Below are 26780 nucleotides of genomic sequence, written 5' to 3' on the forward strand. Positions count from 1 at the left end.
TGGGGTGTTAGTTAGCATTATTTCCTGTGGGCGGAGGAAGGGAGAGGCTTGCCACTGCAACCCCATCTCACAGTCCGCCGACCACAGATATACACGCATTAACAATCCGGCCCGAGGACACGCCGAGACGTGAAAGGGCGAGCTGTACTCTCTGCCCACACTTAGTCATTTATATCTGCCCAGTTGTTAGTTGTAGGCAAGAGAATCTCGTGTTTTAGTAGTTTACAACCAGCTGTTGATTCAAAGTAGCCCACGGAAACAAAGACTCCACAGACAGGGACGAGCAACTGGACTGTTGGACCAAACGCTGCCGGAGGTTTATTCCCATAGCAAATGTGGTGTTAAAAGACCGCCTGATAGGTTGATACATCGCCGGGGAAACGTGTTAAGGTAAGAAACATCAATATATCACTTTTTTAAGAAACTTCAGTTTCAGAACTGTTTGTTAAATGTGTTACTTCTAAGAGTAAGCCAGAAAGTGGTTTGATCTGGAGAGTGATCTTGGGTTAAAAACTTTGGGTGGAGATGTCCCATCCATTGCACTTCAAAGGATAGTCGTGGATCTGCCCCAAACGTGATTCACAGATCATACGCGAACAGTGTCCCCTCAGGCTATGTCTTTCACAGACGTTTGTTATCTTGGATCTATTTGTCGCGTCTTATGTGTCCCCCAACATCTGTTGTAAGTCATCCACTCCAGGCCTGAGAAAGAGTCCCGGTGGGGCTGTGGGGGTTGAACAATGCTTTATTTGGTAGTCACTTGTGTAAATATGCCTCCCTGGAAGTCGAAATGATGTAGCCGTTTTTTTTGCGTGAGTCATGATCCTGTTTGAGACATGCTGAACACATTAGACCATAGTGATTTAAATGATACGAACACACTTAAGAGTCATAAATTGTGCCTCTAAGTGCATCATCTGGGAGAAGTTTGCCATTGTTACAGCGCCAAGACAAAATATGACTAAGTTTTATGTGATTAAAGGCATCCTGCTTTTGCATTGTGATGTGTAAGGAGAAATGAAACCATGGCATTAGACATGGACAGCGCTGTGAAGTGTTTACGGCCCAATTTTACAAGGAAGCATCCCGCAGTGGATCTGCATTAAAACTCTCCACATCCTAATATTCAGATCACGTGATCCTGTGGAAGAATGTTGTTGTATTTTTTTGCCGGATGTCTTAAAGGTGCACTCAGTAATTTTTCCTCATCATAAAGTTTACGTTATACAATAAAACAATAGTGATTCTAGACGTGCACAAACATCATAAACCTTCCAGTCATATCAGCCTAATAAAAGCTGCTTTAATATACTGAGCGTGTCATCTGGGCAATATCACGTGACCCATATTTTCGTTGAATTCTTTTGCTTGTTAATTAATCTTGGCTGACTTGAAATAGCAAAAGAGCACTTTCCTACAATATTAAACAAAGGGATTGCACTTACATCATGATTTGTTCAGTTACCCGGATGCACGGCCATGTTGGCAATACCGGGATGTAAACAACAGCATGGATTGCACGGTTAATGTACTACTGAATATGTTGTTCTGCTAATTTATGCTGTCTAAACCATGGGGAAAAACATGTGGAAGCTGCTAAATCATATAGAGAAGAACTTAGTAAGCAGGAAAGGGTGCAATGTTTTGACAAACTAAAGTTATTAGGTGGTAAAGATACGTACAAGCGGTATTACGTAAGATATTAACCTAATATTTCACCTACCTGTTCTGTTTGGCCAACCACAAACGCCTTTTGTTCCTTAGACAGTTTTTGCACTCTTCTCCTTGATTTGTTATAACTTTTAGCAGTCTATAGTACTCCAAATGTTTTTTTTTGTTTGTTTGTTTTTTTTCCAGATCCAACTGATTAGTGCAGTCCAAAATGTGACAGTAATTGACCATTTCCAGCAGCAATAATCAGCCAAATATGCAAGTTTTGGTTGGTTCAGTGACATTGTTTACGTTTAGTGCCGTCAATATGGTCGATTAATAATGCGTCGTAAAAAAGACCTCTGTATGCAGACTGATTTTTTTTTTTTTTTTTTTTTAAACTGGTATAGTGTCGTAATATGAAGTTTATTGTTTGTCTCTTATCCTGACAGAACCTACTCTTATAAAAATACCGTGGTAACCATAGTCCCTGCCATTGTTACTACAGCTGCTGTTGCTACAATAAAAATAGGAACTTGGTGTCAGCCACCACAAAAAGAACACAATCAAAGCTGCTTGTACACTGTTTAAAGAAAGGTCCATATTCATTATGGTTTACAGTGACCGTGGTAGCGGTGTTATTTTGGTTGAGGCTGAAATATCAGTTGTTGTTTTTGTTTTTTTTAGCTAAAAGCTAAAATTCTCTTCAAAAAATATAATACATTTTAAATAATTTATTTATTTTGGAAAGAATACCAACTTTATACCAGGATTTAAAAAAACTCAGTACAAATGACTAGAAGAGTCATGGATTTTTTTTTTAACCATGGATAGACTCTCTTGTTTTCTGTTGTCTTTTAGAATAAAGAACAGTATAAATATTTGTTTTGCAGTTCTTTTCTTTGAAATATCTCACTCTCTTTTTTTGCAAAGAGTGAATTTTAACTGCAAAGAGGTGTGGGTATTTTTTTTCTCCATCCACTGGAGGTGAAGCTCCTATCCCTGACTGAAACAAAGCTGTTTGCTGTCATATAAAAAGAGAAACAAATGGCAGACTGTGGCTCCTCCTGTGTGTCTGTGTGTGCATGTGTGCGCACGTTTGTGTCTGTGTAATTCTCTGTTATTAACTTGCCACGAAAGATAAAGTGGTTGGATCTGAACATGTAAGGGCAACAGGATAAAAAGTCTGTGTTCAGGCCATGAAACTTTAATGACTGTGATGCGGATTGAAAAAGATTGATTGAAATGATTTTAGCAGCTCATTCCTTGTGATGAGTGACATATGTATTGACAAAAAAAAGATGTTAAAGTCTAATTTCTAAATGTATGAATTGGATTTTATTGTGAACTATTCCTTGTATAGTGTTTTTTTTAACCTCTGGATATTCCAGTTAAAATGACACACTTCTTCCTGGTGACACATGCATAAATTCTCTAATCATTTAGTCTGCTTAAGCCATTCATCTGCCCCAGTTTTTGTAGTGCTATGATGTAATGCCTCTAGGTAACAACCAATCCATAAAGGCTTATTCCCGCTATACATTATTTTCTTTTTCACTCTTCTGTTACACTTGGATGTATGTTATAACATGGAAGAAATTATCAGTCGCTACTTGCATTTGTAGGTGTTGTGGGTCGGCTGTTACGCTAAGCGTCTGTTCAAGCAGGGTGTCATGTAACCTCGTAAATATGACTGATAAGCTCAGTGTGGGCTGTAAAGGTGAGTGAGAGATACAGCCATAATGTGTTGGTTGTTTGATTCCGATATGAATGCTGTGCAGACTGGCCCTTTGACTCATTTCCTGTCGTCCCCCATGTTATGACACATTAACAATGAGACGGAATGGGGGCAGGGCATTGAAAACAAATTGGGCATTATAATCTGAAGGCTCCAGAGCTAGACTCTTCTAAAAGTGCTAAAAGAGACCAAAAGAGACTTTGTTTGCTGTAATAGCCAGAGTTTACTGTGAGGAGGAGCAAATTGGATTACAATGTAGTTCACGGCTAAAGTTGGTTATTTCTGTAGTCTTGAATAGAAATTTAAAAATAGCTAGATTCATTTAATAAAATGGTCAAGACAGACATTGAATTTGGTTCGAGAAAGCCTGGCTAGCAAGAGGCTGAAGGTTTTTATTTTAAATTTGTTTTAGAAGCTGGAATAAAAATTTCCTGATAATTTACTCACCCCTTTTTCATCCAAGATGTGCATGTCTTTCTTTTTCATATGCAAAAAAATACGTTTTTTGAGGAAAACATTCCATCTAGTGGACTTCAATGGGAGCCAATGGGTTGAAGGTCCAAATTGCAGTTCTCTACACAATCCCAACTGAGAAATAAGGGTCTTGTCTATGCCCTTTACACAAAGGTAAAACAATGAGTTCTGAACCGAAGCGCACAGGCGAATAACTAACCACGCATGACCTTTCCAACGTGATTATGCAAGAGCTAGTTCAAGATAAGGATTTGTGGTTAAAAAGTATTCAAATTAATATTTGGGGTTTTTTCTTTAGAAAATGACAGATCGTTTTACTAGATAAGACACTTATTCCTCGGCTGTGATCGTGTAGAGCCCTTTAAAGCTGAATATGGACCTTCAAACTATTGCCCACCATTGAAGACCACTATTTGGAGAAAAATCCTGGAATGTTTTCCTCAAAAACCTTAATTTATTTGCGACTGAAAAAAGAAAGACATAGGGTTTAGAAAACACTGCTTACAAAAGAAAAGGTCCCGTCCCAGACTCACACCATTGGTTGATTTAGAAGTTGCCATGTCTGGCTGCTCAAATTGATAATGCTTAGTCTTTTTTAAACTGATGTATTTATAGTATTTTTAAAACTGATACTGTACCTTTAATATATCAGGACGTCTTTGTCTCTTCTGGAGGTGGAGTTTCCCCAGTCTGTGTCTGTCGGTCACCGTCTGTGGTAAATAATCGCCCATCACTTAGCAATGTGTGTGATGGAGGGGGGTTGGCAGGGTGAGGCAGTTTAATTAAGGAAATGGCCGCCCTGCTGTGGAGGGGTTAATGGCCACTCTGCGTGCATGTTTGTCTTGACAGTTACTTAAATCAGCAGGTAGTGGATAACTGAGAACAGCCATTTAAGAATTCCAGTTTAAAAGCACCATGAAGCGAAGATGCAGAGTTGAAGCTTTGTGTTTGTATTAGTGGTGCTTGCAGTCTATATTAAAAGTGACTCATGAGCTGGTTTTTTTTAGTGAATCAAAAACATTCAATGCGACTAGTATAGTCTCACTCCTGAAATGTCTCTGGTTCTTTTACTTAATAGTCTAGAAGATGAGTTACAGGTTGGAATCTGACAAGTCTGAAATGAAATGTGTGGTTACTAAATGAGTTGCTTTGTTTTTAAATGGAAAAATATTTACACTGACTGAAGTATGTGACCTTGGACCACAAAACCAGTCATAAGTAGAATGGGTATATTTGTAGCAATAGTATGGGATTTTTCTTTAATGCCAAAAATCATTAGGATATTAAGTAAAGATCATGTTCCATGAAGATATTTGTAAATTTCTTACTGTAAATATATCAAAACTTAATTTTTTGATTAGTAATATGCATTGCATTTTTTGGCGATTTTTCTCAATATTTAGATTTTCACCCTTAGATACCAGACTTTCAAATAGTATCTTTGCCAAACCTTGTCCTATCCTAACAAACCATACATCAATGGAAAGCTTATTTAATCAGCTTTAAGATGTTGTATACATCTCAATTTTAAAAAATTGACCCTTATGACTGGTTTTGTGGTCCATGGTCACTTATATTAAATGTTTGTGCTATTGAATGAAAGATGCATGAATGATACCACACTTACAGCTTCACTCACATAAATCAAAAAGATTTCATTGAATGACTGTTAATGCAAACTTGTAATTTTATCTGATCAACATAACATTTCCAAAAGAATGCGTCGCCTGAAGGCATGGAACTGGTAGTGCTGTGATTTAATTGGTGTCTGTTTATTGTGGGCGGGACTTTGGAACATTAAGAATCAAAGAAGCTCCCGGCAGCTGAAGGAGTGTTCTCACATACACACACAGACACACACACATTAGATTTACATCTAGATACACACCCAGACCTCAGGGCTGCATTTTCAAGGCCTTGACACACAGCACAGCCTTGGGGAAAGCAGACAAGGCGGAATTGAGAAGCTCTCTGTCTCTCCCACACACATAGTCTTTCTGAAGATAGTGTTACACAGTACGACTGAGAATGAAAAGGCAGGCTGAAGATCCAGCTGTCTCGCAGCTTAATCTGCCTCTGTGTCAGTGAGACAGTTCAAGACTTCTATTTGTAAAACTGTCAAATAAATGACCAGTGAGGTCACTTTGACGAGCTTATATTTGAAACTTAGACTACTATGATGTCACTGGATTGAGATACAAAAGGGTCAGGGATTTTCTGCATGTTACTGTTACTATGATGACATCTTTCTTTGAATACTTTAGTTTATCAGCAATTGTGTTAGCGGTTGTGGTTGAAAGCTGCTTGGTTGATGTAAACATACACTACATTGCAGAGATTTGGGCTCAGTCAGACTTTTTTAAGCAATCCTATGGGATTTAGTTTTGATTTGAATTTTTTGTGGATCACACTGAAGGAATAACCCGGAAAACATGCCCTGACACACCAATGATGTGTTCAGATTGGAACTTCCCATGTCTGAGTCAGCAGCCTGGACTAAAGTGTGTCCTTGAACACTTAAAGTGATAGTCAGTTTTACGTTCTGATCTGAAACTGCACAACTGGGTTTGAGATAATTAATTACTTTACTCGCATTTACATTCACATGTGTATAGAACAAAAATAAGTGTATTAAGATGTGTTTTGTCCTGCATCTGTTCTCTTTTATCTCTCTGTTCTAGTTTCAATGCCAATATTGTGTGCTTTAGAGAAATGTTGATTTTATAGTCCTTAAAACAAAGACAATAAGCATTTTTTAATTTCTGAGTGATGCACTATAATAGCTCACACATGATTTTTTTTTCTTTTTTGAAGTTGCTAACATCTGCTGTAACTGTGAATCTGATGCGAGTTTGCATGCTTTTTAATGAATCAGACAACTTTTGTAGTCTTTTTATAGCAGCTTGCTTGCAACCTGTGTTTTCAAACTTACATTAGCAACCTTGAGTTACAAATGAAATGTGACAAATCAATACAATACCTGGAACTTAGCTGGAAGTAGCTGGTCTCCCAGCTTGGCCAAGCTGGTTTTAGCTGATCAGTCAGCTGGTCGTCCAGCCTGACCAGCTTAAGAAGTGGTCAAAACCCTTTTAAAACGAGCCTGGTAAAACCAGCTATGACCTATGGATCTATGAGCTATGGTTTTCAGCAGGGTTTTTTTTTTTTTTTTTTTCAAATTCAGTTTTTTTTTTTTTTTTTTTTTTTTTTTTTTTTCATTTTTTCTGGATTCCGTTTTTTTTTTTTTTTAATTTTTTTTTCTATTTTAATGGTTACATTTTAAAAATATTAATCAAACAGCATGTCCAGTTAATTGAAATCATAAAACTTACAAAATTTAACAGCAAATTTTTTTAATTTAGTTTCATTTTTACCAAATTCTGTTTCCCTTAATTTTAACTGTTTCATTCAGTAATAATTAATTATTCATTAATAATCAAAATCACCTTTAATTAATTGTTAGTAGTAGTACTGTCATTAAATTAATTAACATGTTTGTCACAGTTTCTTAAATTAAAACCAGACTCTTTTTTTTGACGGGTTGCTGTGAAGACCTTTAAGTTTCTGATTGTGTATGATATGACAATAGATTTTCTCAAAAGAAATAGTAAAATGCTCATGAAGTGACTCTCAGAGCAGATCTAGAGATTGTTTGTGTGTTCATGTACTCATATATTGGGGGCGGCAGAGGCTGAAAACACCACAAGCATCACGCGCACTTTAGTATGCGTGTAGTAGAGCTGTAATCGGGCCTTAAAAGTTAGGCCCGACAGAATTCGGCCCGAGCCCGACAAGTATATTTTGATTGGCAGCTTTTTAAAAGCCCGAACCCGTTTACAGCCCGACATTATTCAAATGTGTGCAAGCACACAGCTCTTTTGGCTTTTGTCAAGAATGAGTCATTTATATATTTTTTAACAATTTATTAATGACTAACGTAGGCTATAGGCCACTTGGAAGTTGGAACAAAGAAATAAAATAAGTCCTCTGTAACATAGTAACATCTTAGCCTATAAATAGGCCAACGCGCCAATAAAAATGACTCTTTCTTAACAAATCAAATTAAGATAAGTTCTAAATTAAGATGGGTATTTGGCAATAACGAAATTAAGATAAAGGCTCCGTGGGATTTGCTTCGCCACTTCTCTCCACAATCCGGCCTCAACGCGACGGTGAATAGCATCTGAAATGTAATAAAATAATAATGGAAACATTAGCCTATATACTCTGTCTACATTATGCATTTAAGACTCAATTTATATTTAGTTATATTTGAAAAACCTTTACTCACCAAGATTAGGCTACATCTTTTTGTGGAAGAAAATGATTGAATCCACTATAGTTTCAGTGCAGTCCTGCGCTCACTGATGGTGCATGCAACAGCACTGAACACCCTTTCACTGCTGCTGTGACAGGCCAGGATGCATAGTACTGATCTGGCTAATTTTGTCAAAACGTAATCACCAGAGGCAAGCCTCCGTTTCACCTCCTCAGCATCAATTTTCGCATCTTTCTCGCGCTAATCAAAACGCATCACATGACCGCTTATTTACCGCGCAAGCCGGAGCTCAAGCCCGAACCCGGCCCGAGCCCGTGTAAAATGACATAAATTAAGCCCGAGCCCGACCGAACCCGTCGGGTTTCATCGGGTTCGGGCAAAGATCTTCAGCTCTAGTGTGTAGTACTTGTGAACAACTGCGCGTCTGCGCCATTCATTCACACAGAGACACACAGAACATGGATAATTCATATTTAAATTGTATTTTTGCAGCTTAACAATCACAGGCACTAGTTCATATTCTGTTTTGATTTAAGTGTTCTGACCTACTTTTTGATTTAGTCATCCAAAATTTGGCCCTAGTGAGTTTATTGCAAGTTTATGCACATTTGCTTTAACCCTAAACACAATGCAGTACGGAATTCCAAATAGGGGTTAAATGTGACAAATTAATACGTAAAGTACATTTGTATGTAAAATGGGCCATTTTTCAGACTTTAAAAAGTGCCAAAAGGATAAATATAGATAAAATTAAACCCGTATGCCAAGACAAATCACTCTCTCAAATTGTCTCTCTCTCTTTCACAGCACACACATGTATGGTCTAAATGAACGGCAGCAGTGTTCTGAAAGAAGCACTGTTTGCTTATCTTGAAGTTTTCACAGGTCTGAGTTGCATGTGTGTGTTTGTGTAGATAGAGTAACGGTTGAGTCTACTACAGTTCTCTCACCCGTCCAGTCTCAACAACACACGTCTGTGCTTTGAACAAAGAAATATGAGTTTGTGTTAATATAATTTACACCACATGTATCTTCTGCTTCAGAACAGCTGGAGTTTAGCTGGATTTGCGTCTGCTGTGTGTGTATTTCTCATGCTGGGTTGTGAAAAGTAGCTCGTCTGTGAGTGAAGTGTTTTTTTGGACGCTAAGTAACGGCATTGTGTGTTTGCACTCGCTGACATTCCTAATAAGGCCAAATCAGCAGTGTTTGGCACTGGTGTCTGTACACTAGATAGATTGAGGCACAAGGCCCTCCTACTCTTTGTTTCATCAGCGAGGTGTTCTTGGGAAGAGCAGATCCATCGTCTTACCAAATATGGGAGCAGAGTCTTTCTCTGGATGTCTGTGCATACTCGTCTGACTTGCACAAAGTAGAGCTGCCATGTGTTTGTCTCTTTGCTGACTGTAGTAATAACAAATAGGCCTTTACTTGCTCTGTAATGTTCGACTTCACAGTATATGGTTGTCAGACGTTAACCTCAGGTTAGTGTTGTGAAACTGTCACTGTAGTAGTCACATTAGGTCTGCTAAATGAAGAATCATCTGTGTCTGTTGGAATGTTTTACTGTGATCATGCATTTGTGCTAGGAGAAACAGGAAGTGACCTTCTAACACTCTGCCTACACATTGTGAAGTCATAAACACATACGTGTACACACCCCTTCCTCTAAGTGTTAGTGTTTTTCACTGCTATTGGTTTGTCAAAAATTCTTCATATTTAATAAATTCTGTTTGTGTGTGTGTGTGTTTCATTTATAACATAACAAATGGCAACAATTACGAGAGAAGACCAGTCAGAAGTAGAATGAAAATACAATGAAAACTGATTTTGAGTGTTGTTTTGAGATGAGTATGTTTTCCTGCATTATTTTGACCCCTGTTCTCCTGTTGTTTTCAGATGGACGTGAGGCTGCTACTGATTTCAGTTCTTCTGGGACTCAGCAGGGCACAAATAGGTAAAAACTTCAGATTTTGACAGTTTCAAATGTATAGTGGGATTCAAAAGTCTAGTGAAAATGCTTCTTTTGTACATTTTGAATCTACTTATCAACCAAATATGTTTTGTAATTGTTCTGGTGCAACCTTACACGACCAACATGGTGAATGGGGGAAAAAAGGAACCGTTATTTTTGCACAGTACCAACAATTACTTGTGAGGTCAAGCGGTCAGAACAACCATAAGATGGAGTTAAAGTAATTTTATTTTGCCAACGCAGAACACAGGCCTTCATCAGTGCTAAAAGCTTGTCCAAAAAACTTTTTTTTTTGCTGTAGTAAATATATGTATTTTTTTTTTTTTTTATTGCTCAGTTTAAAAATATTTAAAGGCACAATATGTATGTTTTTGCCACTAGAGGGCACATATTCAAAACAAACAAAGAATCAAAGACTAGTTTGGTGATGCCATGATTGTGTGTGGAATCATGGGAGTTGTAGTTTTCATCCCCACAGCTGATGCAATCCGTGGGCAGACATAATGTCCATGGATGAGCTAATGTATTAAAAACTTATTAAGGTCACTGCACTGTAGTAGGAAGCAGGGTGGGGCTAAAAGTCGTGGAAGCGAAACAACACCACTGGAGCGGAGCAGAGCTTTTAATATGCCACAGTCAAGTTCTTCCGCCCTTTCCGGTCATGCATATATGAGGTAAAATAGCGCTGTTTTATTATACTAGATACATTTGAGTGTGTTAAAAGTTCTGTTATAATGCTACTCTGTGCGGTCACCTGTCTAATGAAATGCATAACATATTAAAATGTCTTTGGGATTGTTTCCATGTTTTCTGCAAAATTAAACCAGAAAATTGAGGGTGTATGACACCATTGGCAGGCGACGCAAGGACATGGTCCATTACACTAGTTTAAATTGCTTTCTTCTCTAGATTTAAACATTCTTGGAAACATTTGGGATAATGTAAGTACACAAGTCAGCAAAATATATAACACTGTTCTAGTGTTTTTTGGATATTTTAATAAAAACAATCATACATATTGTGCCTTTAATCTGATAACCACTCCTTTTTAAGCAATGTTTGTAAAATAAAAAAAAAAAAACTAAACTAAGGATGTGTGGAAATAGTAGTTGACTAGTCGAATGTTACGTTTTAAATATAATAAGTTACTTTGAAAAGTTGATTTCCGGAGTGGAAAACAAAACCACTTCAGACCAATTTCACATCAGACCTTGCATGGGTTAATGGGTAATGTTCGCTAGGAAGATGAACAAGGTGTGAAAGGGGGAAACATTCTAAATGAATGGGAAAAGGCATGAGCGATATGACCAAAATCTTATATCACAATATGAGTAATTTTACTTAACCGTAACGATATATGTGACCTTGGACCACAAAACCAGTCATAAGTGTACACTTTCGAAATTGAGATTTTTACATAATCTGAAAGTTGAATAAATAAGCTTTCCGTTGATGTACGGTTTGTTAGGATGGGACAATATTTGGCCGAGACACAACTATTTGAAAATCTGGAATCTGAGGGGGCAAAAAAAAAAATAAAATATTGAGAAAATCCCCTTTAAAGTTGTCCAATTGAAGTTCATAGCAATGCATATTACTAATCAAAAATTACATTCTGGTATAATTACAGTAGGAAATTTACAAATTATCTTCATGGAACGTGAGCTTTACTTAATATCCTAATGATTTTTGGCATAAAAGAAAAATCAATAAATTTGACCCATCCAATGTATTTTTGGCTATTGCTACAAATATACCCGTGCAACATAAGACTGGTTTTGTGGTCCAGGGGCACATATATATATATATATATATATATATATATATATATATATATATATATCAAAAGTTTGGGGTCAGTAAGACTTGTAATAGTCTTTAAAGAAGTCTCTTATGCTCATCAAGGCTGCATTTATTTGATTAAAAATATAGAAAAAAACCCAGTAATATTGCAAAATGTTTTTACAATATAAAATAATGTTTTTTTTATTTTAACATACTTTAAAATAGAATTTATTCTTGTGATGAAAAGCTGAATTTTTATCAGCTGTTACTCCAGTCTTAAGTGTCACATGATCCTTCAGAAACCATTCTAATATGCGGATTTATTATTAGAATGATCAATGTTGGATAATATCAACAGTTATGCTGCCAAATATTTTTTGGAACCTGTGACTTTTTTTTTTTTTTTTTTTTTTTTTTTTCTTTCAGGATTCTTTCATGAATAACAAGTTTAAAAAGTACAGTGTTTATTCAAAATATAAATATTTTATAACAGTGTAAATTATTTATTATTAACTTTTAATAAACTTTTATTTATTAACTTAATACATCCTTGGTGAATAAAAGTATTCATTTCTTAAAAAAAAAAAAAGAAACAATAAAAATGTACTGACCCCCAAACTTTTGAACGGTAGTTCTGTATGATATCAAAAGTTTTGTTATACAGTAAAACTAATAGTTCTGGTCCTTGATTTTTTTTTTTTTTTTTTTTTCTTTTTCAGTGTTAACCATGGCTTCTTGGGGCTTATTGCTTTAATATCATAGAAATGTCATAATTCTTGTCACCACTGTCAGTATCACAAAAACAACAACAACAACCAAAAAAAACAAACAATACAAGCCTTAAAAAAGCAAGCTCATTGAAGACAAGCAAATAGTCAGCGATTTAAATAAGTATAAGAAACTAATTACAAGCAATAAGACAAAAAACTACAGTAGAATAAATAATACGCTACATAAACCTATGTTCATCTTCAAAGCACAAATTAAGATATATTTGATGAAATCCGAGGGCTTTCTGACCCTACATAGACATCAAGTGTACTACCACGGTCAAGGTCCAGAAAGATCGCAAGGATCATTAAAATAGTCCATGTGACATCAGTCGTTCAATCGTAATTTTATGAAGCTACAAGAATACTGTTTGTGCACAAAGAAAGCAAAAATAATGACTTCATTCAACAATTCTTCTCCTATTATTTAAATGATGTCATTACTACCTTTATGGACCTTCAGCGTGGTAGTGCCTTTGCTATCTATGCAGGGTCATAAAGCTCTCAAGGTTTCATCGAAAATATCTTAATTTGGGTTCCAAAGATGAACAAAGGTCTTATGGGTTTGGAACAACATGAGAGTGAGTTATTAATGACTGAATTTTTATTTTTGGGTGAACTACCCCTTTAAGCATTTCAGATGTATCGCATATACACACCACTTTTTTGACTGTCTTTTGAGTGTGTCTTACTTTTAGACTAGTCAACTAGTCTGTTACAGCATTTCCCTTTACTATTAAAAACGAAACTGTGATGGCAATTTGCTGTCAAAAAAGGTGGGTGTGGGAACCGTGCAGGTTTGTGTGGTTTAGTGATATTTTTCCACTCTGAACACACACCAGACTAGAGCCTGATAAAATCCTTGCAGTACTGTCCAGATCATCTGTTAGTCATTTGCAACGTTGTTCATTCCAGGAATATCTCAGATATGGCAGCCGTGTGGAATCTAAGAAAAGAACCAAAAGAAAAATTTCACAGCATTAAAGCCGAATAATGGGAATGCCATAGAAATCTTCTAGTGATGTCCCACAGTCCGGTTCAGTTTATTTTGGATGTGCTTGCCTCATGGTTTGCATTAAGTCTTTAGAGAAGGCAATAAGGACGCCATCATTAATACAATTCACATGACCTCCCTACAGCACATGCATTCTGCATCTATTTTAGAATGACAGTCTCATGAGAGAGAATCATATTGCATATGGCTGCCCACAGCGTTAGTTATTAAATGCTCTTTGATTTATATTTCCTGGGTTAGTGGTGGGAGGGATTTGAGAATGATGGCTGTTTTTGTTGTGTGTGCAGATGGTAACGAATGCACCAAGGCCTCGGCCCAGTCCTGTGGAGAATGCATTCAGGCCGGAGAAAAGTGTGGCTGGTGCACAGACGAGGTGAGTTCAGACGAAGCCATTATAGACGGAAATGGCTGCTTGTGCAACAATATGCATTTAGGGAAAAATGTTATGCAGGAAACTATTTCCTGTAGTCAGATTATTTGTTTATCTAAGTCTGTAGAGGACATCCTGTGATTCTCCAAACAATTTTGTCTGCAAAAAAACTTGTTTTTGGGAGAGCGATGTATCCAGAGGAACTAGTGTTTTGAAGTGACATCACCACCTGTCCCACCTTTATTTGCCTGTAGTTGATTATTACCCACAGTTCCTTGAGTCATTTCAGTGGAACTTGAGCACATCGTACCCCTCAGTGTTCATGAGTCAGTGTCCTGTGTGATCATGTCTCTTCTTGCCATGTGGAGCAGATTATGGCAGGACAGGAAGCACCAATCTTAGACCGCATTAAAGAAAGCAGGAAGTGTACTATCACTGAGCTACATGTAATGCAGGACGGGGGGCTTGAGCTCTTTTGGGAATGTGCCCCCTCTTAATTGTTTCAACAGGCACACTGCACATCCTCATCCCAGCTAGCCCAACACAGCAATATTGGCTTAACCAATGGTGTGAGTTTCGGGTGGGGCTATTTGTCTGTCTGACTGATGGCATTTTATTATCATTATTATTTTTTAACTTTATTTTATCACGTTTTAAATATAATAAAATATTATTATATTAGATAATCTTATTTTTATACTATATACATGGTTTAATCACATGGAGAAATGTTAGTTTAACTTGTTTTTATTTTAATTTTTTTAAACCAAAAATCCAAAATAAATATTTGTTTCAGATTTTCCCGGTCGCTCAGGTTTACTTAATGCAAATCACATTTTCTCTCTGTTTTAGGGAATTTTTTTGATTGATTTTGACAGTGTTTTACAAGGAGGAACTTTGTGAACTTACCTATTGGAAAAACTTAATTTGAATATCCATGCTCTAGATAGCTATTTAGCAGTCAAAAATTTTTGAACAGTAAGATTTTTAATGTTTTTTTAAATAAGTTTCTTCTGCTCACCAAGCCTGCATTTATTTGATCCAAAGTACAGCAAAAACAGTACATTTTTAAAAATATTTTTACTATTTAAAATAACTGCATTCCATTTGAATATATTTTAAAATGTAATTTGTTCCTGTGATTTCAAAGCTGAATTTCTAGCATCATTACTCCAGTCACATGATCCTTCAGAAATCATTCTAATATTCTAATATTTTGCTGCTCAAAAAAGATTTATTTTTATTATGTTGTAAACAGCCGAGTAGGTTTTTTCAGGTTTCTTTGATGCATATAAAGTTTTAGAAATCTTTTGTAACATTATAAATGTCTTTATCATCATTTTGGATCAATTAAAAGCATCCTTTCCAAAAAAGTATCATTTTATACAATTTCTTCACCGAAGGGGAAAAAAAAAAAGGATGGTACCCACCTTATTTTTCAATGTGGAGGTAAGCTGTTTTCTGGTAATGTGTTAGACATCCGGTTCATAATTCGCCATAGGGAAATAACGAGAAGAATATCGAAGTGCAGTAAATGGTAAGAATGTTTGCACTACAAACCAGTGTGTTCATAATTAAGATAATACATTAAAATAATATGGTACGACACACCAGTTTGCAATATCAAGCAGCCAAACGAGCTTTTTGTGCAGCTAAAAATAGCTGGAAGTGGATGAGACCGGAAGCCAGACACGAAAAATCTACAAATGGCTGCACCCACTCTTATGGGAAAATAAGGTGGATAGTATGTAATGTTAAAAAAAGCTTTTTATTTCAGATAAATGCTGATCTTTGGATCTATTCATCAAAGAATCCTGAAAAATGTACTCAACTGTTTTAAATATTGATAATAATAGAAATAAAAGTGTTTCTTGAACAGCAAATCAGCATATTAGACTGGTTTCTGAAGGATCATGTGACACTGAAGTCTGGAGTAATGATGTTAAAATTTTAGATTTGATCACCGGAATAAATTACATTTTAAAATATATTCAAATAGAAAACAATTATTTTAAATAGTAAAAATATTGCTGAATATTACTGCTTTTACTGTACTTTGGATCAAATAAATGCAGACTTGGTGAGCAGAAGAGAGACTTTGTTACGAAAATGTTAAAAATCTTACTGTTCAAAAACTTTTGACTGGTAGTGTATATTGTCCCAAAAGAACACAATTTTCTATAAATGCCCTTTAAAACTGCTCTATCTTTTGTAAGATTAAGTATTACTAATGCTGTGTTCCAACTGGTGCTATTTTTGTTGGAGTGTTAATAGTCTTTTTTTTTTTTTATCTCTTTCCTTTCACTCCTCTGTCTTTTTCTGCAGGACTTTCTAAAACAAGGTGAACAGAAGTCCACACGTTGTGATGAGATTGAAGCTCTGATTAAGAAGGGCTGTTCTAAAGCCAACATAGAAAATCCTCGAGGAACTGTTAGCGTCAACGAAAACCGATCTTTAACAGACCGCTCAAAGGATGGAGCAAAACTGAAGCCAGAACAGATCACCCAGATTCAACCACAGAAACTCACTCTAGACCTCCGATCAGGTACTGCTTACTTCCTCCTCAACTCTAGGAATATAGAAATGCCTTCTTCTAGAAATGTCTCCTTCTAAAAATAGTCACTCTCACTCTCCTGTAAAGCTTAAGTCTGAATCCATGATCTCTTATTCTAACCCAGGTGAAGCTCAGACATTCAATCTGACATTCAGGAGGGCTGAGGGTTATCCTGTTGATCTCTACTACCTGATGGACCTCAGCTACTCAATGAAAGATGATTTAGAGAACGTCAAAAACCTGGGAACCGACCTCATGGTTGAAATGCAAAAGATCACAACTGACTTCAGAATTGGTAAGGAACCTAAAAGGATCTGTGCTAGACTTGTCTATAATTGCATTGCACTACTTACAATGTCTTTCATTTTTTTGTCAATGTTTACAGGCTTTGGCTCCTTTGTGGAGAAAACTGTCATGCCATACATCAGCACGACACCAGCCAAGCTGCTAAACCCCTGTACGTCGGACCAGAACTGCACAAGCCCGTTCAGCTATAAAAATGTGCTTAAATTGACTTCCAATGGATCTGAGTTTAACAGCCTCGTTAGCGGGCAACAGATCTCAGGAAACCTGGACTCACCAGAGGGAGGGTTCGATGCTATCATGCAAGTGGCTGTCTGTGGGGTATGTAATATATATGTATATATATGTATATATATATATATATATATATATATATATATATAAATGTAAATATACACTGACCAAAATAATAAACGCAACACTTTTGTTTTTGCCCACTTTTTTTTTTTTTTTAACTCAAAGATTTAAGACTTGAGTGGGCAAATGCTCACATTCGATGGCGCCTGTCACTTTGGAGAGGTGTTCTCTTCACAGGTGAATCCCGGTTTTCACTGTGCAGGGCAGATGGCAGACAGCGTGTATGGCATCGTGTGGGTGAGCGGTCTGCTGATGTCAACGTTGTGGATCGAGTGGCCCATGGTGGCGGTGGGGTTATGGTATGGGCAGGTGTATGTTATGGACAACGAACACAGGTGCATTTTATTGAAGGCATTTTGAATGCACAGAGATACCGTGATGAGATCCTGAGGCCCATTGTTGTGCCATTCATCCATGAGCATCACCTCATGTTGCAGCATGATAATGTACGGCCCCACGTTGCTGGGGATCTGTACACAATTACTGGAAGCTGAAAACATCCCAGTTCTTGCATGGCCAGCATACTCACCGAACATGTCACCCATTGAGCATGTTTGGGATGGTCTGGATCGGCGTACACAACACCGTGTTCCAGTTCCTGCCAATATCCAACTGCACAGCCATTGAAGAGGAGTGGACCAACATTCCACAGGCCACAATCAACAACCCGATCAACTCTATGCGAAGGAGATGTGTTGCACTGCGTGAGGCAAATGGTGGTCACACCAGATACTGACTGGTTTTCGGACTCCCCCGGACCTCCCCAAAACAAAAAAAAAAGTGGCCTTTTATTGTGGCCAGCCTAAGGCACACCTGTGCAATAATCATGCTGTCTAATCAGCATCTTGACATGCCACACCTGTGAGGTGGATGGATTATCTCAACAAAAGAGAAGTGCTCACTAACACAGATTTAGACAGATTTGTGAACAATATTTGAGAGAAAAAGGCCTGTTTGTGTACATAGAAAAAGTATTAGATCTTTGAGTTCAGCTCATGAAAAATGGGGGAAAAAACAAAAGTGTTGCATTTTATAATTTTGGTCAGTATATACAAAACCCTGCTGACTTATCAGGTTTTGAAACTGAAGTTAATGCTTCCTCGTAATTGTGAATCAGGATGAGATCGGCTGGAGGGATAATGCCCGTCTGCTTGTGTTTTCCACGGATGCTGGATTTCACTTCGCCGGAGACGGAAAACTGGGCGGCATCGTGCTTCCTAATGACGGGAAATGCCATCTGCAGAATAACATGTACACCATGAGCCATTACTATGTAAGTGTGTGTAACACTGTGAGTCATTACTGCATACAGAGTATATATGAAGGTGACTAATTTATTTCCATCCCTTTTAGGACTATCCTTCGATCGCACATCTTGTTCAGAAATTAAGTGAAAACAACATTCAGACCATTTTTGCAGTAACTGAGGAGTTCCAGCCTGTTTACCAGGTAATAAAGCAGCTTTTTTTCATCTTTTGTCTCTACTTCAATAGGCAAGTTGGATTCTGTAACTGGATTCTGGAAATAAAATACTGCATTGGGGGGGGAACCTAGATGAACTTTTTATCTTTGTCTGCAGGAGCTGAAAAACCTCATTCCAAAGTCAGCTGTGGGAACGCTATCCTCTGACTCCGGCAATGTGATAAAACTCATTATTGATGCATATAATGTGAGTAAATCTTAAGAGGCTAGAAGTTAGTTTAGTGAAATTCATTCAGTTGGATTTTAATAGTTGTTTTGTTTCTTTAAGTAAATACATAATAAAATATGTGGAAATATGACAATGCAGTTTGGGGTTGTTAAAGATGATTAAAGCAACTTTATTAAAATTAGTAATAAATGCTTAACTATTTATAATAACTGTTAATATTTTATAAAATGTAATTTATTGCTGTGATAGTAAATTTATTCAGGCTACTGAAAGCGTCAATATTCTATGGAAGCCTGTTTCTGACTTTTTCCCCTCAGGATTGTGAGGAAATACTCACAGTTGCAAATTCTGCAAGTCAGAAGTTTATATCTCGCAATTATGACCTTTTTCTCATAATTACAAATTTATATCTTGCAGTTCTGACTTTATTACATGCAGTTGCAAGTTGTCTTTTTTTTTCCCCTCAAAATTGGACTTTATAAATCAAAATTTTAAGGTTTATATCTCTCAATTCAGAGAAAAAAGTCAATTGTGAGATATAAGCTTGCATTTGCAAAAAAAATGTCAGAATTGCATGTTTTTGTGAGTTTATATATTGCAATTCTGAGAAAAAAAGTCAGAATTGTGAGATAAAAAGTCACAATAACATTTTTTATTCAGTTTTGGAAATGGGCTTCCATAGTATTCGTTATCACATGATGCTCCCAAAATCATTCTAATATGCAACAAACATTTTTTATTATTATCAATTCAGTTGAACAGTTGAAAACAATAAACAGATGAAAACCGTTGTGCTGCTTAATATTTTTCTGGAAATTATGATGTATTTTTCCAGGAATCTTTGATGAATGGAAATTTCAAAATAACAATATTTGAAGTAGAAATCTTTTTTAATATTATGTCTACTATTGTTTTTTTTCCCCAAAAAATCTTACTGAAATTACCCAAATCTTTGGTCAATTTTTAATAAACTTTCTAAATATGTCTTTCTCAGTCTCTGTCCTCAGAGGTCATTCTGGAGAACAGTAGGCTCCCTGAAGGTGTTTCCATCTCCTACATCTCCCACTGCAAGAATGGAGTGAGCGAAAAAGGAGAAAATGGAAGAAAGTGCTCCAATATCTCTATTGGAGATCAGGTAAGAATAATATCTTTCAGTTAAAAACCCTATGCAGCTGCATCTATGACAGTTTCATCAAATGTTCAGTACTTTCCATTGGATACAATTTCCTAAATAACGGACCCTTGCTCAGACAGTTTTACATTAAAAACTACAAAGACAGCATATTAAATCAAGACTCATGTTCTTTGTGTCACAGGTAACATTTGAGGTAGCGGTCACGGCTAAAGGCTGTCCGTCTAATGGCAAATCAGAGACTATAAAAATCAAGCCGCTGGGCTTCAATGAGAGTGTGGAGATCATTCTCAACTTCATCTGCGAATGTGAGTGTCATGCACACAGAATCTCGAACAGTCAGAACTGTAGCAACGGCAATGGCACTCTGGAGTGTGGAGCATGCAGGTGAGTTGAATTATTCATACATAGTTGTAGACAAGACCAAATCAAAACCTTCATCTAGCAGTAATGTTAACAACATCTGCTTATTTTCAGGTGCAATGAGGGACGTATCGGTAGGGTATGTGAATGTAGTAAAAAAGAGGTGAGAACAGAAGATCTGGACGCAAACTGCCGCATGGATAACGGGACGGACATTTGCAGCAACAATGGAGACTGCGTTTGTGGAACGTGTGAGTGCAAGAAAAGAGACAACCCAGAGGAGAGATACAGCGGAAAGTTCTGTGAATGTGACAACTTCAATTGCGACCGCTCCAACAATAAGCTCTGCGGAGGTACGAATATGCTTTTGTCTTCACATATGTGACCTTGGACCACAAAACCAGTCTTAAGTAGCACAGGTATATTTATAACAATAGCCAACAGTACATTGAGTGGGTCAAAATTTTATGGCTTTTAAAAATCATTAGGATATTAAGTAAAGATCATGTTCCATGGATATCTTGTAAATTTCCTACCGTAAATGTATCAAAACTAGATTTGATTAGTAATATGCATTTGCTAAGAACTTCATTTGGACAACTTTAAAGGTGATTTTCTCAATATTTTGATTTTTTTTTTTTTTTTTTTCTTCAGATTTCAGATTTTTAAATAGTTGTTTCTCAGCCAAATATCGTCTTATCCTAACATCAGTGGAAAGCTGTATAAATCTCAAGTTAAAAAATGGACCCTTCTGACTAGTTTTGTGATCTGGGACACATGTGGAGAAACAGTACATGATTTAACAGATGAGAAGTTACAAACATTTTCCACCTTTTCCAGGTCATGGTCGTTGTGAATGCCGAAAGTGTATCTGTGACGCTAACTACACAGGCAGTGCGTGCGACTGCTCTCTGGACACCTCCACTTGCCTGGCCACTAACAAACAGATCTGTAACGGACGGGGCACCTGTGAGTGTGGCGCGTGTAAATGCACCGACTCAAAGTTTCAGGGTCCAACCTGTGAAATCTGCCCAACCTGCCCTGGAGTTTGTACTGAACACAAGTGAGTTATTAACAGGGCATTTGCTTGAACAACTGGCTCAGCTAGCGGAACTAAATGTATGTTTTTCCTAACAGGGATTGCGTCCAGTGCAGAGCATTTGGTACCGGGGACAAGAAAGACACGTGTGAGAAACAATGTAGTTATTTCAATCTCATAATGAAGAAGAGGAAGGATGAACTTCCTCAGCCCAACGACCAGCCCTACATCAATCATTGCAAAGAGCGTGACGCTAACGACTGCTGGTTCTTCTTCACCTACGCTACCAAGAACGACAGCACCGTTGAGGTTCACGTGGCGGAGGAACTTGGTAAGTGGAGGATGAAATAATACCGGTCGGTCTAACTAGTTATTTAACTTGTTTCTCATAATGCTTTGTCTGTGTTCACAGAGTGTCCCTCTGGTCCTGATATTATCCCCATCGTAGCGGGTGTGGTCGCAGGAATCGTTCTGATTGGTTTAGCACTTCTGCTCATCTGGAAGCTGCTCATGATTATTCACGACCGCAGAGAGTTCGCCAAGTTCGAGAAGGAGAAGATGAACGCCAAGTGGGACACGGTACGTTTTTCTAATTTACATTTCATCTGAAGAATCTGTTTGAAGCTTTTCAAGTCATGTCATATGTAGCCACTTCAGCAGCCTAGTGGAAGTTATTTACGTTAAAATAACATTTATGTGACGTGAATGTAATGTTTTCCAATTTAGTTGTTTTTACATTTCTATGTAGCACAGTGCTGCTAGTTGTAATGGGATGTCTGGCCTCATTGTGTGGGGTGTGGCCTCTCTGGCACCAGAGGAGCTCATTGCTGCTACCTGCTGGTCACTGCTAGTATTGCAGTTTAGAAGAAGGGCTTGGTGCTCCAGAACATTTGGCTAGGAGGCTTTTTAAAGCATAGTGCTTCAGAGAGAATTACTGCATTAGATGTCTTTCATCTAGACCTTGAATTGAATTATCAATTGGGTTTCCTGTATATTAACCCTGTAGAGCCTGACATGAAATAATAAAAATAAAAAAATATATCCATTTTACATTAAGGAATATGTTTTAAATGTAATTTAGTTTAAAGTTGCATATGTGTATTTATTTATTTTTTTCATATTCAATACACCAGGATTTTGTGGCCCGAATAATATGATATAGTAAGAATATATCATATTATTTGAGCCACATTCACTTTGAAAGGAGAATTATTTTAATGAAATGTTTTTCATTTTAAAGAGGTCCAAACTGAGCAAAATTACAGATGTTATTTGTTATTGGCGCAGATGTTATTTATAAAATAAATGGCCAAAAAGTAAATTAAAGTTCTGATAGATTTAAACTGTTCACAGTGTTCAGATTCAAAGAGAAAATGTTTTTTTTTATTATTATTAAAAGAGGTCCAAACTGAGAAAAATTATACAGTTGGGTGCAGATGTTGCCATTTATATGGCCAAAAAGTAAAATAAAGTTCTGATAGAATGTACTATAAATCTACAAGATATATCAGACTGTATTCAATGTTCACATTCAAGAAGAATTTTTTTTTTTTTTTATTAAAATAGGAAGAATTTTTTTTATTTCATTTTTTTTAATAAAAGAGGTCCAAACTGAGCAAAATTATGCAATTTGGTGCAATTGTTGTTATTTATATGGCCCAAACAGAAAATAAAGCTCTGACAGATTGTACTGTAAATCTACAAGATCTAACAGGCTGTTTTCAATGTTCATATTCAAGAATTTGCTTAATAAAAATCATTAAAGATTTCAAGACGTGAAGATGGATATTTTTTAAAATTGTGTGTATGAATAGATTAGAGGGTTTTTAAATGCATTGTCATGTCATTTGTACTGAACTGGGCAGGTTCTTCTGCTTTTTTTCTTCACCTTATTTCTGCTTTTTTCATTCTGTCATAATTTTTTTTTCTTTCTGCCTTTCTCTCTTCAAACCTTTTTTTTCTTGTCATATCTAGCAAGACAACCCAATATACAAGAGCCCCATTAATAAATTCCAGAATCCAAGTTATGGAAATAAGGGCGTCACCCTCTGAGTCTGTACTCTGCTTTGCTGCTCGCATGTGCTTTTTCTTTCTCTTTCTGTCTGTTTACCTCTCTATCACTTTAACATCAACCTCAGACCAGTGTGTATGTTGGACAGCTTCTGAATTATCATTTGCAGTTATTTAATCTAATTCACTAATTATTAGGACATGCCTTTTAGGGCATTTACTCACCAGCATGTCGTTCCAAACCCGTATGACTTGTGATCTGGGGAAACACAAAACCTCAGACTCCAGAAATAGTTCACCTAAAAATGAAAATATACTCCTCCTCAGGCCATCCAAGATGTAGATGAGTTTGTTTCTTCATCAGGACAGATTTCGAGAAATTGCAGTGAATGGGTGCCGTCAGAATGAGAGTTCAACCAGCTGATAAAATCATCACAGTAATCCACAAGCAATCCACACCACTCCAGTGCATCACACAATGTCTTGTGAAGTGAAAAGTAGCATGTTTGTAAGAAACAAAGTTTTAAGCTAGTGCTCTATCCATAAAATGAGTTTCTACTTTGAAGTCATCTGAATCAGAAAAGAAATATGCACAGATCAAGCAATGTTTACAAGCAAAAACAGTCTAAATAAATATGTTGGTTGATTTCGATGTGAAAGGATAACAAGGAATGGACTTTCTCCAATTGTTTATGGATAGAAGCAGTGGTTTAAGTTAAAATGCCCTAAAGGAGAAGTTCACTTCCAGAACAACAATTTACAGATAATGTACTCACCCCTTTGTCATCCAAGATGTTCATGTCTTTCTTTCTTCAGTCGTAAAGAAATTGTTTTTTGATGAAAACGTTTCAGGATTTTTCTCCATATAGTGGACTAGTATGGCGCCCCGAGTTTGAACTTCCAAAATGTAGTTTAAATGCAGCTTCAAATGATCCCAGCCAAAGAAGAAGGGTCTAGCAAAACGATCACTTATTTTTATAAAAATAATACAATTTATATACTTTTTAATGTCAAATGCTAGTCTTGTCTGACTCTCACTGAACTCTGTGTATTCTGGCTCAAGACAGTTAGGGTATTTTTTTTCCTCAACTTCAAAATCGTCCTATATCGCTGTTTTACCTTTTTTGTTAAGGGTGTTTGATCTTCTTTGCATGTTCACTTTGCAAAGACTGTGTCGGTACTTCTGCAGCAATGTAGGATGATTTTGAAATGATTTTTGAAGTTGAGGGAGAAAATACAATTGGAGTTTTTCGACATACCTTAACTGTCTTGAACCAGAATACACAGAGTTCAGGGAGAGCAAGACAAGAGCGTTTGAGATTAAAAAGTATTTAAATTGTATTTTTTAAATGAAAATAACCAATCGTTTCGCTAGATAAGACCCTTCTTCCTCAGCTGGGATCGTTTACAACCACATTTGGGATCGTTTGAAGCTGCATTTATCTGCATTTTGGAAGTTCAAACTCGGGGCACCATAGCAGTCCATTATATGGAGAAAAATCCTGAAATGTCGTAAATTTCTTTACGACTGAAGAAAGAAAGACATGAACGTTTTTTTACACCACTTTACAAGACATTAATTGATGGACTGGAGTCATGTGGATCACTTGTAGATTATTGTGATGCTTTCATCAGCTGTTTGGACTCTCATTCTGGTGGCACCCATTCACTGCAGAGGATCCATTGGTGAGCGAGTGGTGTAAAAAGCAGCAAACTCATATACATCTTCGATGGCCTGAGGATGAATACATTTTCATTTCTGGATGAACTATTCAAAGAGTGCAATTAATATTACAAAAAATGTCCAATATGTAACAAGCTTAGGTATTTAGATTCCTGCATATACAAGATGCATATACAAGATGACTCTTTGTGTTTAATTGTGTGCCTTTCGTAATGCTTGCTGTTTCCTGTATTTGCTGTGAAGTGAGCTAACATGGCAATTGTGTAATTACATTAAAGTTGACCTAATTTTTCTCTTCATGTCAATCTCCAGGGTGAGAACCCCATTTACAAGAGTGCTGTGACAACGGTGGTCAACCCTAAGTACGAGGGCAAGTAATGGATGAATGTGTCCATCTTTAAGCAACACTGTATGCAGAACAGTTCAAGAGGAACGGAAGAGTTGAAGATCACTTTTATTTTCTTTTTTTATGTGTTTTTGAATCACCTTTTGCCTGTGCATTTGCCACTGTTCAGTATAATCTATTAACCTGTGTTTCTATGCATCATTTTGGAACTGTACAGTATGTATAAACTTAACTTTTTACTTGATTTTTAGCCATGGATCTGCCTTGTTTTTCTGAATGTTTAAACTGATCATGGTGGGTTCGATAACAGGGGTTTTGTAGGTAAGATGTGGTCAAGTATGTATGAAGAATGAATATCCACAAAGACAAGACACAAGTACTGGCTTGAGTCAAGTTGGTGTCTTATGATGGTACAGGAAACTTTCTGAACCTGTGGATGGAGTGTCCTGTCACTGGTATAGTAGGTAGCTGTAGCGGACCACTGCTGTTTGTACACATGGTGCTTTTCATGTAGACGCTTATGTCTGCATAATCCTGGACGATTCGAGTCCAGATTCTAATGTTTAGATCTACGCGACTGGATCTGTGTGCTCACGTCGCCTTTCTTTGGTCTGCGAGTCAGGTGGTTTAGCAGCCTTTTATTGTGCACATTGACATGTTAATGAATCTAAAATGGGTTTAGTATCTTTTTAATTACGTCACACAAAAAGTGTACAAGTTTTGTTGTAATTTCATTTGTCAAGTGATTTAAATGCATTGGACTTGGCAACATCTGAGTTGTTTGAAAAATCTTAGAGGGACATTTTCTTCATCGTCTGTGAATGGAACAATCAACTTAATTATTACTATTATTATTATAATAATTGAAAACATAAGTGTAAAGTCATATGAAAAGATCTTCAGGTTTTGTTTGAAGAATGAGGAAATGAAAACTCAGGTCCTGAATTTCTCTCTATCACTGATGCCAAATATTTACGTCTACTGTGCAAGAACTTTATTCCAGATGTGGACTTCACATTGTTTTTGTAATTTAATTAGTCCCTTTGTAACGAAATTGTTCATAAATGAGGCTAACTGCTCAGATTATTGTCGGTAAAGATCAGTGTTAAAGAAAGATTACTTTTTTTTTCCTTTTTCACCTTTTTTTTTTAATCTCTAAAGCGTTTAAAAGCTTTTAATCATGTTACATACACACTTTGCATTTTAAAGTGCCTTTTTCATTTTTGCATCATGCCCACTGTCTTTTGTTTCTAGGAGTTATTTATTAAAATAAACAACCCAAAACACTGGA

At 36.7% G+C, this 26780-nt stretch overlaps 1 protein-coding gene and 1 pseudogene across 2 annotated transcripts; one reads left to right on the forward strand and one right to left on the reverse strand.

Annotated features, from left to right (window-relative positions):
- Positions 1-26780, reverse strand: part of LOC127175936 (tripartite motif-containing protein 16-like) — a 424611-nt pseudogene that overhangs the window by 218062 nt on the left and 179769 nt on the right.
- On the forward strand, positions 46-26780 carry LOC127175891 (integrin beta-1). 2 transcript variants are annotated; one of them, XM_051127211.1, is made up of 17 exons: positions 46-390; positions 10035-10092; positions 13968-14053; positions 16376-16595; positions 16729-16899; positions 16990-17228; positions 18382-18537; positions 18618-18713; positions 18844-18933; positions 19910-20050; positions 20232-20434; positions 20525-20763; positions 21251-21473; positions 21548-21780; positions 21862-22028; positions 23424-23501; positions 25456-26780. In XM_051127211.1, the coding sequence occupies exons 2-16, from the start codon at positions 10035-10037 to the stop codon at positions 23499-23501; spliced, it is 2400 nt and encodes a 799-aa protein (XP_050983168.1). In that variant the 5' UTR covers positions 46-390; the 3' UTR covers positions 25456-26780. The 2 variants fall into 2 exon arrangements, with proteins under 2 accessions (XP_050983168.1, XP_050983175.1); XM_051127218.1 differs by lacking the exon at positions 23424-23501 and having other exon boundaries at positions 47-390.

The sequence above is a fragment of the Labeo rohita genome, chromosome 2 (genome assembly GCF_022985175.1).
Source record: "Labeo rohita strain BAU-BD-2019 chromosome 2, IGBB_LRoh.1.0, whole genome shotgun sequence".
In the NCBI taxonomy this organism is placed as follows: domain Eukaryota; kingdom Metazoa; phylum Chordata; class Actinopteri; order Cypriniformes; family Cyprinidae; genus Labeo; species Labeo rohita.